The following is a 20327-nucleotide window of genomic DNA, read 5'->3' as shown; positions in this document are numbered from 1 at the left end:
TTTTCTTTTTATAGATTGAATGATTAATAGATTTGGAGATAACATTTCCAAAATAAAAATATTAATTTGACTATTGTTTTTAAACTTTGGATGTAACTTTGGTTAATACATGAAATAAAAAGTTTAACATGCATTTTAAATGAATATCAAATTATCTTCTCCATAATTATATATATATACTATATGATTTTAAAGTATGTCTAACATCAATATAAATATTTTAAATAAAATGAGAGATGTAAACTAGAAATATAAGGGTAAGTATATACATGTTCGGTTATTTTCGGATATCCATTCGGGTTCGGGTATTACCCGTTCGGGTTCGGATATCCAATCTCTCCTAACTTAATACCCGTTCGGGTATTTTACTACTTCGGTTCGGATTTTGGTTCGGGTTTTTCGGGTCGGGTTCGGGTGCCACTTCGGATATCGGATAAAGTGCCCACCCCTACTTTTGAGCCTAGGTCTATAGACCAGCCTTGATAAGAGGCATACAAGTACCAATAGTATCTTGCTTTATGTGAATTTAAACATGGTTGGTGACACTAATTACATACAGTCTGTGAATTTAAATATGGTTGATGGACCGGATTAAATAATACGAGGGGACTGAGCTATAATTAAAAATGGGATCTTATCAATATGCTTTATCCTTTAATAATTATTGGACCCTGGTCATAATTTACTTGATATAAATATAGAAGAAAGGCCTAGAAATTGGGCTATAAATTTTGATGGACTTTGTACAGTTTTGATTTTAAGGTGTAGTCTTCACCTTTTCTTGGAAAGGTGTAGTCTTCACTTTGAATCAATATAGACGTGGTTTTCAAAAGCACAATCACTATTTACATGAATCCGATGCTATTTGGAAACAATGCCCTTCTCTCCAGCAGATCACAATTTAAGATCCCCCAGCATTTTTTCCATGTGATATATTATGAGAGTAAGATAGAGAATATCTAATATTTGTATTCTCAAGAGCTTTGATAAGCCAACGAATTTGGTATCAGTAGTTAGTTAGACATCCACTTTCTAATTTCACTATTGTAACTTTATATATTCACACACAAGCTATAGATTGGTGTAAGCGAGCCAGTGCTTGATTCTTTCGCCAGGCCTGCACTGCAGAAACTAGGAAACAAAACACTGCCATGGCAATAATGATACTGATATGATTACAAAGGTGCAGCAAAAATATTTTTGCGTTAAAAACCTTTTATTATTATCATTTTCATTATTATGTTAGCAAGTTCATGAATAAATATAATTCCGTAGCAAAAGAAAAGTACATTGCTATTTACTCCCTCCGTTCCTGAAAGTAAGATTTTCTAGAGTTTTCACGTTTATTAAGACTACAATAAATATTTGTCAACTTTAGTTTACTATTTATGTTTTATACAATTTCCAATAACTATCAACCAATAAAATTTAATCAATTCAAATATTCATAATTAATGATCCTCAAAAGTATACAAAAGTACCTCAAAATTATACAAAAGTACCTTAAAAATATAGAAAATCTTTCTTTGTGGAACAAAAATAAAATCCAGAAGATCCTATTTTTAGGAACGGAGGGAGTACATCTAAGAGTTATGTCAAATTTCTTTTTCTTTTTTTCTATACAATTTTCCACGGTTTTTTTTGTTCTTCTGTTGTTGAACTTGAAGCTGAGTCTGTGGTGAAAAAAAAAACGAACCAAAAACAACATCACCTTCTTCTAATGGATGTCCTCTTCATCCTCATCTTCATTAAGCTTCTTCTCCTCCGCAATACCTTCTTCATTATGTACAAACTTGCTGTGAGTCTCTTCTTCTGATATCGAGCTATCTTCTTCAGAACTCGAGCCCTCTTCTTCTGATCTCGATCTCTCTTCTTTGCTATGTACAACTCCGAGCTCAGAATCTGCTCCATGATCCTCTACAAGAGCCACTTGATCACCTAGTGTAGTGTTCCTTGGACTCTGCATTGATCTGTGGCATAATATTAGTTAGTGTCAAGAAACTGTGAAAGAGACCAACAGAGAAAAGAAATCCAAAGTGTTATAAAGATTATAAGCAGATTACAGAAACTCACTCTTTCATCACTTGTTGTGATTTAGGAGAGTGGAGATAACCCCAGGCTGGAACCAAATCTCTTGTTCTTGCTTCAATCGTTCGAGTTTGGATTCCTTCAATCTCCATCTCCCCTCCTCCACCATTCCTCTCTGCATCATCCCGGTTCAACACCAACTCTTGGAACCTAAACTGTTTTATTTTTTTGCACAAAACACAAAGTATCAGAGACATCCACTCAACACATTACCAGTTTCCAAAACTAAGGAGGAAAATTTTACATGTCGCCTTCCCCATAACGGTAGCCCAGACGGCTGATACATTTGCAATTCTGCTTCAGACATGTACAGCTGATGCCTATCCTCCACATTCTTAGTCACTTTCCAAGATTCCTCACCACTCTGCTTCCTGACAATCTCTGGAAACACTTTACTTTTAGAATCAGAAACTGTCCCACCTCCATATATGTCACTGTGCTGATCTTGCATCTCTCTTCTAGACTGGTTCTGTATCATGGACCACCTTCTTATTGGTTCAATCTCTGAACCAGACTCAGAATTCAACCCCGTCATGACCGCAGCCTCATGACTACCCCCAACAGGATACTGTGTCATACATCCAGAAGGAGCAAACACCAGAAGACTCCTCCTCTTTGAGCTATTGCCAGAAGCAGCAGAACCATAGCGGTTGTTCTTGTTCTGTTCAACGCAGTAACAGAAAGTCGATGCGGTTGCACCAGTTAGAGAGCCACCAACCATTCCAGCTGCTGCAGCTGCAGCACCGCTCATAGTTCCCATCCATCCGCTCATGTTTCCGCTTCTTATCCTATTAACCGCTGACAGAGGAACCGGAGCTTTCCCCACTCTATGGGGATTGATCTCAAACATATGACTTGTCCCTCTTGAAGAGCTTATCACTATCAAACTGCTATCATTGCTGAAACAAATGTCTTGTATCACCTGCAAAAAAACTCAAAGACGTGAGATTTTTTCAATAAGCGTAAGTGAAGAAGGTCAGGTCTCTCTGCATACCGCATTAGTAAAACCACGCTGAAGCCTGAACAGATGCACAAACGAGGCTCCGGTCACATCACTATGTGCAGAAGTTATCGGCATTATCCTGAAGACATTAATATTGTGTCCCTGAATCGAAGCAGTAACCAAAAGCATGCCGCTTGGATCAAAGCTCAGAGCTGAGATAGGACTCTTGTGTGCCTTAAACTGAGCTATGACGCTTTTGCTTATGATATCTTTGATTATAACCTGCAAACACCACCACGTATATACATGTATAAAATCACAAGATCAATGGAGAATATCAACTTGATTTGGAGTTTTACCATTCCTATGCTATCCTCGTCTGGCACATTGTCATTACTAGTAACTCCAACGCCTCTCAAACCAATATTCAAGATCCCAGAAGCGATCTGTCTGCTCGAATCCATTGCAAATTGTGCAACATTGGGTGATGATGACAGTGTGATAAGCTCCGGAGCGAAAAGCGTGGAGCTTGACTCAGCAACACGGCTTCCGCTATAGGCAATCCATCGCGGACCAACGGCGAGAGGACCATATCCAACACCCAAGGATCCATAGGCGATGGAGTTAGTGACAATCATGTATTCCTTCTCCAATGTTTTCGCATCAAAGCAGTGTATCTGCAAAGTCAAACAGGTGCACTCGTTAGTTCCAAAACAGAAGGAACAAATAAATGTGATAAATATCGAACCTGAGCTGCTTGTAGGACAGCAACAATCCGAGAACTGCACCTAACCGTATAGATGATAGACCGAAACTTCAACGTATGCACATAGGACTGAGACTTTAACGAGTAGACATGCACATTTGTAGGCACCACCACCACAGTTTCGCTTCCAGGGTTGTTGTCAGAAACGCTCTGTCTACTCGAATTCTCATCCCAAGAACTGTCACCACACACAGCCAAAAGCGGACGGCTCTCAGAAAACACGTCGTCTAAATCCACCTCCGGGTTGGGTAGGATTTGCATAAAGGATGCTCGCCCATCATGAGCAGAGACAATGACATGGACGTTGTCTGTATCTTCAACATCCCAAATTTGAAAACCAGAGTGAAATGCAAGTAGGAGAAGTCTTCGAGTATCTCCATCCTCTTTCTCTAGCTTATCAAACCCCGCCCATAGTACCTTTTTTTGCATCAAAAGGAAATAATCCAACTTTAGTTAAAAGAAAAACAAAAACCTAAAGGTCCAATCTTTTATAAGCTATAAAACCAAACAAACCCAACAACCCACATGAGATTCTTGTCACCTAAAGAGAAACATAAGCAAGTATATCTCCAAAAACAAAAACAACAATCTTCACCCATTATTATAACAGGTTCTTAGGAGGACATCTCCAACTCACTTCCATATTTGACTCTAAATGGTAAAAACAAAACAAAAACATTGGAAAGCATACAACTTTTAGAAAAACAAAACACTCCACAACATAAAAGGTCTAAGCTTTTTAAACCTATCAACAAAATGAGTCAAAAGCCAATAGAGATTCTTGTCGCGTAAAGAGAAACATAACTCAAGAATCTTCACCCATTATTACAAGCGGTTAACTTTTCAAATTGGGATCATATGGCAACTCTTTTATTTTTTGTTGTTACCTGATCCTTGGGAGATTCAGTGTCACGGTTAAGGGAGGAAGCGGCGGAGCGAGCAACGGAGGAGGCACCAGAGGAAATAACACGAAGGCAGTTAGAGAAAGCACGGAAGGAGGTCCTGGCAGATCGGGACACAACTCCTCCCTCGGAAGTGGTCGGCTTCTGAGAAGTCATAATGTTGATATGGACTCTCTCTTTCACACCACACTTAGTGTCTTAGCCTCTTCTATCTCCCAAATCAAATCTATTTCAAAAAATATCTAAGAATCTCCGAGAAAGAAGGAGCAGATAATCTCCAATTCGAAATCTACGAGGAAGATCAGAAACAACGAAATCTAATTATAGAAACCAAAATACACGCTAACTCTAAACTTGCTTCAAGCAATACACAATCAAACTTGTTTTTGATCAAAGCAATTTTTAAAATAAAAATTTGAATATTTACAAAACCCAGAACAAAGAATAAGCGAATCAAACTGCAAATAATTTTTTTTTAAGTTAAGCTGAATCGCTAAATAAGAGAAGATGATGTATGTATTTTAAAAAAAAAACGAACAAATGAATAAACAATTTTTTTTGTTTTTTTTTTTAAATGGAATTGAGAAAAAGTTTGAGAAAATTAGAAGACGCGAATGGGAACCCAGAAAGAGGAACAAGATTAAGACGATTGAAACGTTTAGGGAGCAAGAAGAAAGGGGGAAGATTTTAGGATAAGAGAGCTAAATGCTGTTTCAAACTTCTCTTTAATTAATATATTAACTGAAAAAGGGATCTCTTCTACGTATCGTCTTTGGTATATACTACAGAGAAGAGGAGAAGGGAAAGAGACTCGCCTTCCACGTCTCTTTTCCCTATAAAAAGGAGTTATTATCAAATGTTTGGTTTCATTGCTTATACCTGTAATGTAACTAAACCAGACTTAATTGAACAACCTATTTCTTATGACTACTGTACTTATATTTTCGATTTTAACAAACCGAGTTTGAACCAATTTATATTCATCATCATTCAAACCTAATGGCTAAACCAATCAAATCCACCAAAAAAATCGTACGGCGTGTAGTTTTTTTTTTCTTTCAGTGACGTGCACTAGTCTTATATTAAGAATCTGATTAGTTTACTTTTGGTTATATGTTTGTTTTTAATTAGTTTAGTGGTTTTGTCAAAAAAATTAGTTTATTGGTTAAAACTTTAAAATAGACTAACTTGGTGCAACTCGGTTTGATATAAGATTTGACTGGTTCCGTTCAACCAATCAATAACCAGCTCAGAAACCTTCCAATAAACTCTTTGTGTAGTTGACATTAGATCAAGAGATCAAAGAAAACCTCCACACGTCTTCCCTTTAGGTTTACTGTGATCAACCCACCCGTGGTAAAATAAATGGAAAAAAAAATAATATATTTCAAATATTTAGTTATCTTTAACTAACATTAATTTCACATATATATTTATTTCTTATTTCTTCGAAAACATATATATTTGAGCTGAAATTAGTTATATACCTGTTTATTTGGAAAAGAATCATGGCGTAAAATTTTGTTTATTCGGTTTATTTTGATTTATTTCTGTGTATTCGGTTTAGTTGGTTGATATGTTCTAACCATGTTATTTATTATAATAAAAATTACTTTAAATAGATAGGTAAAAGGAAAACTATGCAAATTGTAAATATATATATATATATGTTTGAATTTTATATGTTATTATTTTAAAAATAAAATAAGTCTTGTTTTATGAATTAATAATTGGTGTTTCAAAATAAATGATACTGATTAATTTTAAATTTGATTTTACATGGAATTTATTGTAATTTAATTATTTTATTTTTAAATTAGCTACAACTTATTAGTAATAATTATTTATTTTATTTGTTAGATATTATAATTTGATTTAAAATTAATTACTTTTATACAAAATATTCAAAATTGCTATACATTTAGATTGAATGACATTTAGCCATCGAATTTATATCATTTAAATAAAATTTCTAAATTCAGTACAAATATATTAAGAAAACTAAATTGATTAATTATGTTAGTTTAGATAAATTATAATGATTTTTTAGCGCTGTAAAATGTTAAATGATTTTTTCATTATTTTTATATAATTCACATGTAAGTAAATTATAGAAAACAATAATAACATTTTCTATTTATTTCAGATTATTTTAACATATATTTAAATTATTAAAAATGATAAGATAATATGATATCTATATACATTCTATTTATTATCGAATTTATTTTCTTCCTATGATGTTGAAAATATTAAAATATGTATATTAGTATGATCCGATTTATAATTTTTTATAAAATTTTGTTAAAATTTGACAAAAATATTTTGTACCATTGAATATAAATTATCGGATATATTAGTATAACCATATATTATTTTTCTATCGTTAGAAAATTCCTTGAAATTTTAATTTATTATTTTAAAATTGACAATTAGTTTTGGTTCAAAACGTACTCATGGTTAAAAACATATCTAGGAATTAAGTATGATGTAATTTTAAAAATATTTGGTTTAATTTTTAATAAAAATAAGTCTAACTTTTATTTTTTATAAAATTGTGTTAAAATTTTATTCATGATTTTAGAAATTATTTTTATTCTGTGTTCAATTGACGAAAAGTACTTTGTGTTTAAAAGGTACCATATAATAAATATTTATGGAATATTTTTATAAAATTGTGTTCAAATATTTGGTTTAGATGTTAGTTAAACAAAAGTAATGGAAGATTTTGTAATTCTTTAAATAACTCGCTGTCCTATAGATTTCAAACTAATATCCAGTTTCAAACATCTATCTTATTAAAACAGAAACATTCTGTTGGATCTAACATTTATTTTGTAAGTTTTTAAATTAAATACACATTTATACTTTATAGTTAAACCTACATTAAATCATTAATGTTCATTTCTTTATACTACTATCCATGTTTCCAAACAATATACTTATTTTTTTATACTACTATCAATGTTTCCAAACAATATATTTTATATACTACTATCAATGTTTCCAAACAATACAATAATTAATCTTAGTTGTTTTATATCCATCATTTTCTCTTTAAAATTTTGTAGAAACGTCATAATTTCATAAATTACAAAATAATGAACTTTAAAGTTAGATTATAAGATTACAAATTATGAAACTATTACAATTTCAATCAAATTAGATTACATATCGGTCATCCATGATTACATATCGGTCATCCATCAGTTCAATCGGTTAGTCTCGGGTTTTAGTGACTTTTTAATATGAATATTTTAAAAAACTGAATTGAATTGTTAGATCTCCGGATTAACCGGTATAATCACAATCGGGTTGAATTTAAAAATACTGATTTAAATGCAAAAATATTTTAAATACACACTCTTTAAAAGTTAACAAAATATTTGTTAAGTTATTAGTAAAATTTTTCATCGTAAAAAATTCCGCGCTTCCAAAGCGCGGGTCAAGATCTAGTATTAGTTACACCACATTCAGAAAAAGTTTCAAACCTAGGTTTACTAACTTATTGATCAAAGATGATCACATCACAAGTTTACAACAATAACAGAGAAGAAAAAACAACTTGCACTAAAATTCTTAAACAAACACATATTGGAACTCAAGCTGAATTGAACCAAGATACACTCAGCAATTTCACGTGGACAACACGTACGTGTTTCAAGTGCTACTTTCAGTCTCTGCAATTTTACAGAAACAACAATTGCATTGGGCACGATCATCTTCTTTTTGAATAAAGAATTTCATACTTTTGATCTATGAGCAATTAATTACTTTGGATTTTGTGGAAGCGCAGAACTTGGTCTTTCAGTTTCGTCTCTTCTCTTTCCAGCAAGAGAATGTTCTGAAACTTCTTTTCCTTGAATCTCATTGTCAAGCATCGTTCTGATCATAAAAAGAAATTAAATCCATCTGCAAAACAAAAACATTCACAATCAGTTGAGGGGAAGTGTACAGTGATTAGTTACACGCGTGAATCTCGGCCATCGTTCATAAGCGGAGATGATGCTAACCATTTATTTCGATTGGAGATCTGGTCTTCACTCAAAATACCGGTCCAAAGTCTCTAAGTCGTAAATTAGTTGTTTTGAGAAATTGATCTTGCAAGCTTTCGTTTTATATCCAGAAAAAACGACTAGACTCTTCTTACGGTTTGTCATATCGTAGATCATGTTCAAAGGTTTGTTTATACTGACCTGCTTGTGTGTCGTGAATCTCTGGCTCCGTCTCCTTTCACTCTGACTCGACAATCCTGGATCTCACTCTTTCTTCTCCAGATGATCTCTCATCGTCAACGCCTCCTGATGCACCTGTCGACGTACTAATCTCTGACACTTAGGAACAAAACAAATAAAAATGCATCAGCTAACAGAAATGAATCGGAAAATGAATGAAAAAGGAGAAGGTTTAAGCAATCAATACCTGAGAATCTGTCTATGTTTTGTGTATCCATTTGCAGGAGGGATGGTGGCTGATTATCTTCAGACTTCCCTGGTTAAACATAATAAGGAACTACATATACATGATATGAAACTTAAAAAAGAAGAATTTGAAAATAAACACATCTTGCAACTGTCCCCTCGAACAATCTGGGTATTTCTATTAGTTCATCCTATGCTGATTCCTAAACAAAATTTCATTTGTAGTTTTTATTATCTGAGTTTGTTGATTTATCTTCACTGTAACCAAAAGGTTTTAGTGTATACATACTATACCTGAGAGGTGTTTTGGGCTATTATATAGATGTCTCCATTGCCATCAACGTAGATAAAGATCATCATCTCCCATTCTGCCTTTGGATTCCTCCCCATCGATTTCATCACTTTCTTTAGCTTCTCCTTCGTGATGAACCCTGTTTCACATGAACAACATATATAAATATCAGCTAATCCATCTTAACATTCATACCGAAACGCTTCATTTTGCCTTATATATGCTTGGTGGGTGAACCATGCTTTCTCACTTGCATGTATGAGTGATCAGCAACATGAGCACTTGTAAGAATCATCCTTCCGGAGATTGCAAATCCTAGATTAATATTCCAAATAAAGACAGAAGGATACCATATAATATTTTGGATTTTGAAAAATCCATCCACTAGCTAGAATCAAAAAGAACATAACTAAATTTGAAGATATGATATTGAATATGAATACCAGAACCCGAGTATTCTTGAATCTTGATCAGTTGTCTGGCAAGGCTGAACAACGTTTGGCTTGCTGTAGAAAAAGAAGTTGATACAATTTGATGTAATTGTAGATGTTTGATAATAATTTTTTTATTTGTACATAGTATTATATTAAATATTTTTATAAATTGATGCAATTTGATGTAATTGTACTATGCATATATTAATGTGTTGTTTTTGTTAATTTATTTAAAAATGAAACAACATACTAAAAATTTTATTTTTTTGAATTAGTTTTCTATGAATTATTATTAATTTTATGATATTTTGTTTTTTTGAAAATTGAACTCTCGAAATAATACTATATATTAGTAAGATAATACTATAATTAAAAATTGTTTTATATAATATATACTATATATATTTCAGGATGTGCTTTTATTTTCACCACAAAGAAACAACAACCATTGTAATTAATTTAAATTGATTTTAAATGCAGTGGTAAAATATATAAAAAAAAATACAAAAAATACTTCATTTATGGTAAATGCAATAGTTAAATGTATAAATAAAATAAAATATTTAATTTGCTATACATAATTCTAAATAATCCTCATTTATCTTGTTATCATGTTTCTAAACAGTACCAAAAATTACTTCAATTTTGATAATATAGCTTTGTTTTTCAAGATCTATTTGAGATTCAAGGGAAATAATTTTTTTAAAAATATTTATATAATGTGTTCAAATACAGCTCCGGGTCACTTGATAACCAACCGATTCAACTTTTGTCTTGTACCAGGTTGGTGTACCATGCTAATTTCTCACTTGCACGTATGAGTGATTTTAGACGAGGGTTCTTCAGAATCTTCTCTTGGAGATTAAGAATCCTAATAAGACTCAACAATTAGACAATAACTTAAATATATGCCAAACGTCCTAAATTCCTAATTAGCTTCAGAAACTCAACACATCTTGCATTTTGGTTTTGGTTCATGTTCCCTATAGGAAGATCAAGATCATCCCGGATTCCGGAATGCTTAGATTATGTGAGACTTTCAAAATATTATGGGCTTGCCTTTGCTAAAATACTTTGTATTATCTCCATTTTACTTTGTTTTATATAAGCCTATGCCAGGGAACGAATAATGCATTTGACTTTACACGAACTCACTGCTTATATTGTGGTATAAGCTCTTCTTATTTTTATAATTTTAAATTATATAAGTAACAACCTGATCATAATTCCAGATTTTAGCTACTAAATTGCAGATTTTATTTTGGTCCACATGAACGAAAAAGATTCTATGACAAAAAAGAACATGCCTCTCATAATTCATAAATTCAAGAAAAATATATTAATATAATAAAAAATAATTATTTTTTTCTATTTGGACATCAGAAACAATGAACTGTCCAAGTCCATCTCTATAGTACAAAGATATTTCACTTTCTTGTGGTCGTGTCACCACACACTCACTGCAAATGGTTACAGATACATCCAGACAAGACCTTAGAGATATTTTTATTACCATGTAAACTGAATTTGATTACAAAACTTCATCGACCCTTCATTCCTTATCTCTGACGTGGCCATCACTCTCCAGATATTTTCATCTTCTAATTTAAATAACCACCACAGTTTCACTTCACCATCATCATCATCTCTCAAAAACCTAATCGTCCTTTCTCTCAGATGGCGGCCATGACTTCTACTCTCTCCATCTCTTCCACCAAGCCTCAGAGGCTTTTCGACTCCTCTTTCCATGGCTCATCCATCTCCGCCGCTCCCGTCTCCGTTGGTCTCAAACCACGTTCGGTTTCCGCCGTCTCCGTTCGCGCCAGTACCGCTGGTTACGACCTGAACGCCTTCACGTTCGCTCCTATCAAGGAATCGATCGTGTCTCGCGAGATGACGAGGAGGTACATGACGGATATGATCACGTACGCCGAGACTGATGTCGTCGTCGTTGGTGCTGGTTCCGCTGGTTTATCATGCGCTTACGAGATCAGTAAGAACCCTAACGTTCAGGTTGCGATCATCGAACAATCTGTTAGTCCTGGTGGTGGCGCGTGGCTCGGTGGTCAGCTTTTCTCCGCCATGGTATAACACGTTTATATAACATCTTTCTCTTTCTGTTAAGACCTAGTTATCTCGTATTTGAGTATTTAGATTGATTTGTATGTATGAACTAGCCCTAATACTGAATCACAGTGACTATTAATTCGCAGCTTGGAGGATCTTAATGTCAAGGACTATGTTTAACCAACTTAGATAATTTTTTTTCAGGGTGAAACATTTGATTTGGCTCCTAAAAAAAAACTTACTGCACATAAATCACAGGCTTCCAAATTGTCAAAATTAATTTTATTATTTCAGATAAATCAAAAAATGTTTTTTGTTTTTTGTTTTTTATAATATTTTTAGCAAAAATTTAAAGATGTTTATTACTACATAAATCTCAGATCCAACCATGAGTCTGTGGTCATGGACAATCATGCATCATGATCAGTATTAATAGGCTAATATTTGTTGTATATTCGTGTTTGACAGATTGTGCGCAAACCAGCTCACTTGTTTCTTGACGAGATTGGTGTACCCTATGATGAGCAAGACAACTACGTCGTGATCAAGCACGCTGCTCTCTTCACATCCACCATCATGAGCAAGCTCTTGGCTCGTCCCAACGTGAAGCTCTTCAACGCAGTTGCCGCAGAGGATCTGATCGTGAAAGGAAACAGAGTCGGTGGTGTGGTGACAAACTGGTCTCTTGTGTCGCAGAACCACGACACACAGTCTTGCATGGACCCTAACGTGATGGAGGCCAAGATTGTTGTCAGCTCGTGTGGTCATGATGGTCCTTTCGGAGCCACCGGTGTGAAGAGGTTGAAGAGCATTGGGTTGATTGATCATGTCCCTGGAATGAAAGCTCTGGACATGAACACAGCTGAAGACGCTATTGTGAGGTTGACCAGGGAGGTTGTTCCCGGTATGATCCTGACCGGTATGGAAGTTGCTGAGCTCGATGGCGCACCAAGAATGGTGAGTTTTTTATTTTCTTTGACCATTTATATAATTTAATATCCTGAGGTGAATGAATTGGTGATGGCAGGGACCAACATTCGGAGCTATGATGATATCGGGACAGAAGGCGGCACATCTAGCTCTGAAAGCTTTGGGACAGCCTAATGTGATTGATGGATCCTACGCTGGAAACCTAAGCCCTGAGCTGGTCTTAGCTGCTGCTGATTCAGCTGAAACCGTAGATGCTTAAGGAAAAAGTTTTTTTTTTTTTGTATGTAAGAAAATTTCCCTTGGTCCTTTTGGTGTGGAAGGAGTTGCAATAAAAGGAGGAGTTAAGGTCTAATGTAATGAACTTTGTCTGTGTCTTTGTTTCTTCTGAATGAAAACGTTTCTTCAGTGTAAAATTGCGTTCGTAATGCGCGTTCTTCTCCAATCTGGCTTTATTAGTGCAAGCAGCCCGCTTAGCTTGGTCTGCTTTAGAATTGAGACATCAGACTCATTCTTTTTTTTTTTTTTTGAACAACAAACAGAACTAGTCTTGTTAGTGACATTGATCACAGACCTATGTCATGAAGTGTTAGCATCCATTGGATAACTTTCTTGTCCAAAGGTCCTCTACTTGCAAGCTCTTTGAAGAAATCAGAATCCTCCCCTATGATGATAATACTTAGTTTATGAAGTTCTACTATTTCCTCAAGCAAAAAAAAAAAAGATTTTACCTAAATTTGTTTCTTGTAGTACAAGAGGATCTAGAATGGCGCGGTAATCACAGGTGCGGTAATGAATCGACCACTTCCAAAGACTGGAAACATTTGTTTACATTCCTGCTTCCAAGAAGCATACTGCAATCTGAAAGAGGGAAAACAAAAAAAGATATAGCAACACAAGAGAATGCAAGCAAGACCAATATGATCTCTGACCTTCTACGTTGTCGTATTTGCTGTCTTTTCTTCAAAAGTGCTCTTTTGATCATAACAACCAAGTAAGAACTCCCAGACTTCTCCTTTAATCGATGGATGGATCCCCTAGAAACAAGCCAAGAAAAAGCAAGCAAAAGTTATTATTGAACATTCAGAACCAAGTTTAGTTAACGTTGCAGTCTTTTTGCAAGAAGATGTTTTGAGACTTACCCCTTGTTGGATGTTGGATTCGACTTATTAGTGTCTTGCCGATATCGAGGAAACCTTCCTGTGTAAAGGCTGACCCCACCCCCTACATACTGTCTCCGCCCAGGACGGAGTTGATTGTGAAAGGAATGGGAGGAACCCCACGATTTATGAGAGCCTATGATGCCTACAATAACTTTGTTTCCTCTTTGGACCAAAAGGAAGAAAATCCTGAACATTGTACTCTCCCATTCTCTATGTGTAAGTGATCCAAGGTGTGGCGGTTTTGGTACATTGTGTCGTCGAGCAAGCCCCAACGCACAATTAACAACGTCATCTGTCAGAATGAAAATATCCTTTTGGCGCAGACTGTCACAAAATTGGATTAGTCTTACCCATACCGTACTACCAGAAATTCTTCTTTGTGTATAGAAACATGAACTTGGAGCCAAAAGGACAAGAGCGTCTCTTGAGTAGCCAAATAGAAATTTGCTCCTCTCACAAAGCTGGTAAGTGGTAACACACCGCGTGTTTTGTGAAGATTGACCCATCATTCATCTCTTGGAGGCGTGAAAAGAAATTGTTTCCACTATCCATCCACATCGACATTGGTCTCATTACCCATATCTTTCTTGTTTCGCACGCATGATAACCAACGTTCTCAAAGTCCTTGTCATATGCAGTATGTAACTTTACAGTTGCTTCCATCTGGTGATCCAAAGGCCAATAAGAAGACGAAATATCACTGATCCCACCATTGTTGACGTTGCCTTGAACTGAATAACAACTCCGTGTCAGGGACATGATTTACGCCACACCAGGAATGCTTAAATATATCAGAAGCACAGCTGCATACCAGTAAATCCTCAATAGAAACAACACAGGGCGGGTTTTTGCCATAGATAATGAAAACCATAACAAAAATAGAACAGGAGAACACCATAAGCCCATAGAGAACATCGCGATCAGTAAAACATAGGGCTTACATTCCCACGTTCGAGGTGATTAGCAAACATATGTTTTCTATTTTGAGACGAGTTAGAGAAACAATCTCAAAGATCAAGACTCGTGCAATACGCAACTCGCATCTCAGGATATTTCTTAGAGAAAAACAGAATACTGGCTCTTTTATCTCCATCGAAGAATCTGAAGTAGTGGACTTTAACTGTACCACGAAACAAATATGTCCAGTGAAGAGGACAAGTAAGTGGCCCTGTGGGAAAGGTGTCACCTCCAGGAGGTCTCTGAAGATGAGTACAACGTCCTGTGATCGTCCCTCCATTTTCAGAAGAAACCGAGGATGAAGAACAACTGATTTCGCATTCATCTGTGACGTAGTGATTGACGCCACTTGTGAATGCATTTCATATTCTTCCAAGACACACACAAGATGAGACTTCCGTGAAAGAATATATATGTGCGAAAGAAACAGAGGCCTTCATACATAGTAACACAACACTTTCATTCTGACTTTCACGGTGGGAAATTGACTGAGAATAAAACACCACATAATTACTTGAACATGTGATCAAGATCATGTTACACAGCTCCAGCACCAGCACAAATTGCTTGAGACCATAAAGAAAGTTGTCCATAGCAACTCTCCTACTGTGTACCACGTTTTGCATATCCAAGTCCACACTAATAGTGAGAGTATATGGAATATACTTATGATTGAGCACTCTTACTTCACACGTAGAATAAAGGAGACGTCGAACACTTATATAGGCTTTAGGCGGCACTACGGACCGTTGACAAAGCTTTCTTCCTTCACACGTTATTTGAGCTACTGCTTTAGATATATTGAGAAAGAAACTGGTAGATTCAACTTTATCGAACTCTTGTAAATGCTCAACTCTTGTATTACTTTGAATATAGAAGTACAGCTTTGAAGTACGATATCGACTCACTCTCATCACGAGTTCGTCTCTATCGTCAGTCTCATGGCGACTGATCCCTCTAGACTCATATCGTCTCAGAATTACAACATACAAAGCATAAAACTCAATCAACAACGACTACTTCCTTTTATAATAGCTAAAACAATTCAAATCTGTAACTGCTAAACCTCTTCTTCCAACCGAGGCTCTCCACTCTCCTTTATTTCTTCAAAGACTCTTTTCTACTCCGAAGGTTCAACAAATGAATCACTTCCCTTGTCTTCCACGGCTTCTTTCACCTCAACACTCCTCTTCTTCCGAACATACGCCTTCTTGAACCTATCAATACTTCCCCCAACGAAATCCAGCTTGCCCTCAAGCTGGTAATCAGGAAAACAAGTAATGAATTCCTGATACAACATCCAAGAGTTCTCGAGAAAAGAATGTCCTTGCCAAGTAACCAACAGCTCCAAATCGCCCTCTGCATTATAGCGTTTGTCCAACACATCCTCCGGAACAACCTCCTCTTCGGCCTCAGTTGGACTTCCCGGTGGCACTGTCTCACATTGTTCATGAAGACCCAACGCCAGCTTCAATTGAGAAATGTGAAAAACATGATGAATCTTAGCCTCCGGTGGTAACTGTAATTTATAAGCAGTAGCACCAATACGTTCTAACACTCTGTAAGGGCCAAAGAACTTCGCCGATAACTTCTGACACCAACGGTTTCCCACAGACTTTTGACGATAAGGTTGAAGTTTCAAAAACACCATGTCACCAACTGCAAACTGAACATCCCTTCTCGACTTATCCGCTTGTTTCTTCATGACCTCCTGAGCCCGAGAAAGAGTCCGTTTCAGAGTACACAACACTTCATCTCTATCACGCAATGCTCTCTCCAACTCAAAGTTATTTGTGGAACCCATTTCAAAACGTAACAAGGAAGGGGGATCACGCCCATAGACAATCTTAAAAGGAGTCGTCTGAATTGACTTATGGAAAGTAGTATTATACCACAATTCTGCCCAAGCTACATACGACTGCCAAGTACGTGGATGCACAGATGAAAAGCTTCTCAAGTACGTCTCTAAACATCTGTTCAATACCTCCGATTGTCCATCCGTTTGTGGATGAAAGGCTGTGCTATACTGCAGTTTTGTACCCGCCAAACGAAATACTTCCTTCCAAAACGAGCTTAGAAATATCTTGTCCCTGTCAGACGTGATACTCTTCGGAAACCCATGTAATCTTACTACCTCCTGCACAAATTTCTGAGCCACTTCAATAGCGGTGAACGGATGCTTCAAGCACACAAAATGAGCAAACTTGCTTAAGCGATCAATCACCACAAGGATAGAATTAAAGCCATTAGAACGTGGTAGGCCCTCTATAAAATCCATATTGATGTCCTCCCATATCATATTCGGAATGGGCAATGGTTGAAGTAAACCTGCAGAGGAGAGTGTGGAATGCTTATGCGTTTGACACACGTTACAAGAGGCGACATACTCCTGAATCATTTTATACATCCCCTTCCAAGAAAAAGAACACTGTACTCGTTTCACCGTCTTCAAGACACCCGAGTGTCTACCCATCTTACTGTCATGAGCTTCGTTTAGTATTAACGTAATGAAACGAGAACTCTTCGGTATAACCAGACGATGTTTTGACCATAACTTCCCATCGCTGACGTGATACTTCTTTGACTGTAATTCCCCTGATTGAATCTTTAGAATAGTACCCTGAATCCTCTTATCTTCACTGATCTCACGATACAAATCCTCCCACTGCAATACTGTTGGTATCGTCAACGACAACAACAAGGAAGACACTGAAATAGACCTTGATAACCCGTCAGCAGCTTTGTTCTCAGGACCCGGCTTGTAGAAAATCTCAAAATCAAACCCAAGAATCTTAGTCAACCACTTCTGATACTCGAGATTAACTTCTTTTTGTTCCAGCAGAAACTTCAGGCTCCTCTGATCTGTATGCACGTGGAACTTGTGACCCAACAGATAGTGCTTCCACTTCCTTATTGCCATGACAATGGCCATCAATTCTCTCTCGTAAGCCGGCTTCATCTGTTCCCTCGGTGTCAAAGCGTGACTGAAAAACGCAATAGGGCGTTTGTTCTGCATCAGTACCGCTCCAAGACCAAAGCCAGAAGCATCTGATTCAATCACGAATGTTTCTTGAAAGTTTGGTAATGCTAAAACAGGGGCATGAACCATCGCATACTTGAGTTTATCCAATGCCAACTGTGCTACTTCTGACCAACAGAACTGATCTTTCTTCAACAGAGTAGTTAAAGGTCTAGCAATCGTGCCATAATCTTTGACATATCTTCGATAATATCCAGTCAAACCAAGAAAACCTCGCAATTGTTTAACTGTTTTTGGAATAGGCCAAGTCGTCATAGCAGCTGTCTTGGCAGAATCAGTAGCCACGCCATTCGCAGAGATAATGTGGCCAAGGTATTCGACGCTTTGTACTCCAAAAGTACACTTCTTTTGATTAGCAAAGAGTGTCTGTTCACGCAAGACTTGCAGCACTTGACGTAAATGACGCTCATGCTCAGTATGATTCTTGCTGTAGACGAGAATATCATCAAAAAAAACCAGAACGAAGCTTCGTAGGAAAGGTTTGAACACTTTATTCATAAGTGCCTGAAAAGTGGCTGGTGCATTTGATAAACCAAAAGGCATGACCAAGAATTCATAATGTCCTTCCACTGTTCGAAATGCTGTCTTATGAATGTCCTCCTCTACCATTCTGATCTGGTGATAGCCAGAACGAAGATCCAATTTCGAAAATACCGAAGCTCCATGTAACTCGTCTAACAGTTGGTCAATAACAGGAATTGGATACTTGTCCAAAACCGTGGCTCTGTTCAGTGACCTGTAGTCCACACAAAAACGTTGAGATCCGTCCTTCTTCTTCACCAAGAGAACCGGACTAGAGAACGGACTTGTGCTGGGACGTATGATACCTATAGCTAACATCTCAGTCACCATCTGTTCCATGGCTACCTTGCTAGCGTGCGGATATCTATATGGTCGAACAGAGACTGAAGAAACTCCAGGTAGAAGATTTATTGCATGTTCGTGTTCTCTAAAAGGTGGTAACATTTTAGGAATCTCGAACACATCGTTAAAATCTTGGAGAATCTTGGAGTAATTTGAACGAACTTCCGGAAATGTTGATGTTGCTATAGAAGAAGCAAGAAGCACTTCTCTTCCTGTCTTGCTACTTGTATAGACTGGTGTCAATGATTTGAAAGAGAATCGTGTGCAGTGTAGAGCCTTCTCTCCTACCAAAGTCACCCGATTCCCATTATAGGTGAAGGAAAGGACATGCTCCTTCCAGTCCACTTCGCATGCACCTAAGGTTTCAAGCCATTGAACACCCAGTATCACATCTACATTACCCAGTCCAAGAGAGATGAAATCGTCTGTGAAGTTGGTTTTATTGAGTTGGAAATTAACTGCTTGGCATACTCCTAATGCGTTCACAGTAACCCCATTCCCCAACAACACATCCAAGCTACTATCAACAGAAACTTTCAAGTGTAGCTTGGTCACAACTTCAGGTGATATGAAGTTGTGAGATGCTCCGCTATCAAGCATGACGATCACCTCTCGATTGTTAATATACCCTCTCATCTTCGTAGTCTTCGGAGAGTTAATGCCCATGTACGAGTTTATTGACAATGTGTGAAGAACTTGCTGTTGTGGTTGATCCTGTAACTCCTCTTCATCTTCAGAGTTTACAACCTCAAGTTCTAAACCATTAATCACAGTAAGTACTCGTAGCATTCGTTTGGACATTCTTTGCTGTGAGCTGGTGTCCACGGTCCTTTGCATCTGAAACAGATTTTCTCTCTTCGCATTCTATCAAGCTCTGCGTCAGAATGTTGCAAGCGTGGTCTCACATTGTTGCGTTGAGTCGCAACGTTTTCTTTGTTTGCTGGTTGACTGAACTTAGTCGTATCAGTCTGCGTTTTGTTGTTGAAATTAGTTGCACGAGGCACTGCCGTCTGTCTTTGATAGCCTCCCCGCCCTTCACTAACGACCGAGCTTATCACGCTACAGAACGTAATACTCTGCATTTTTAACACCGCCAGTTTGTGTTGCGTCAATGTAACCGGTTCTTTCATACGAATGACCTCCTTCATATCATATCTGGTTTCAATCCATTGAAGAAAACTTTGATCAGATTCTTCTCATCCACTCCTGTTACTTGATTTCTCAAAGTCTCAAACTCATGAACGTAATCTTCAATCTCGCCTTCCTGTTTCACTCTAAACAATCTTGCTGCTGGATCGTTGTCAATAGGACCTCCAAACCTGTCCAACATCCTCTGTGTAAACTGTTCCCAACTGACAAACAGATCATCCAACACTTCCCCATTGAACCACTGCAAAACTGGCCCTTCCAAACTCTACGAAACCAGATGCAGCTTCTCTTCTTCATTGAAGTTACCAATCCTG

The 20327-nt window shown here is 36.7% G+C and overlaps 2 protein-coding genes and 1 long non-coding RNA gene across 3 annotated transcripts; 1 reads left to right on the top strand and 2 right to left on the bottom strand.

Annotated features, from left to right (window-relative positions):
- Positions 1-1667: 1667 nt before the first annotated feature.
- Positions 1668-5013, bottom strand: LOC108824028 (autophagy-related protein 18f). Its single transcript, XM_018597359.2, has 7 exons — positions 4685-5013; positions 3780-4214; positions 3391-3708; positions 3083-3313; positions 2333-3010; positions 2074-2243; positions 1668-1970 (listed from the first exon to the last, which is right to left on the bottom strand). Exons 1-7 carry the CDS (start codon positions 4853-4855, stop codon positions 1718-1720), a joined length of 2256 nt encoding a protein of 751 aa, XP_018452861.1. The 5' UTR covers positions 4856-5013; the 3' UTR covers positions 1668-1717.
- A 6462-nt stretch (positions 5014-11475) lies between these two features.
- On the top strand, positions 11476-13256 carry LOC108836615 (thiamine thiazole synthase, chloroplastic). Its single transcript, XM_018609750.2, has 3 exons — positions 11476-11931; positions 12382-12870; positions 12941-13256. Exons 1-3 carry the CDS (start codon positions 11524-11526, stop codon positions 13100-13102), a joined length of 1059 nt encoding a protein of 352 aa, XP_018465252.2. The 5' UTR covers positions 11476-11523; the 3' UTR covers positions 13103-13256.
- LOC130500270 (uncharacterized) lies at positions 13107-13942 on the bottom strand. The gene is made up of 3 exons (XR_008938885.1): positions 13773-13942; positions 13572-13701; positions 13107-13504 (listed from the first exon to the last, which is right to left on the bottom strand). It is a non-coding gene; the product is annotated as an uncharacterized LOC130500270 (long non-coding RNA).
- Positions 13943-20327: the final 6385 nt, after the last annotated feature.

This window comes from Raphanus sativus, chromosome 9, assembly GCF_000801105.2.
Source record: "Raphanus sativus cultivar WK10039 chromosome 9, ASM80110v3, whole genome shotgun sequence".
In the NCBI taxonomy this organism is placed as follows: Eukaryota; Viridiplantae; Streptophyta; class Magnoliopsida; order Brassicales; family Brassicaceae; genus Raphanus; species Raphanus sativus.
Note: the sequence above shows the minus strand (reverse complement) of the source record. Positions and strands in the feature narration are given on the sequence as shown.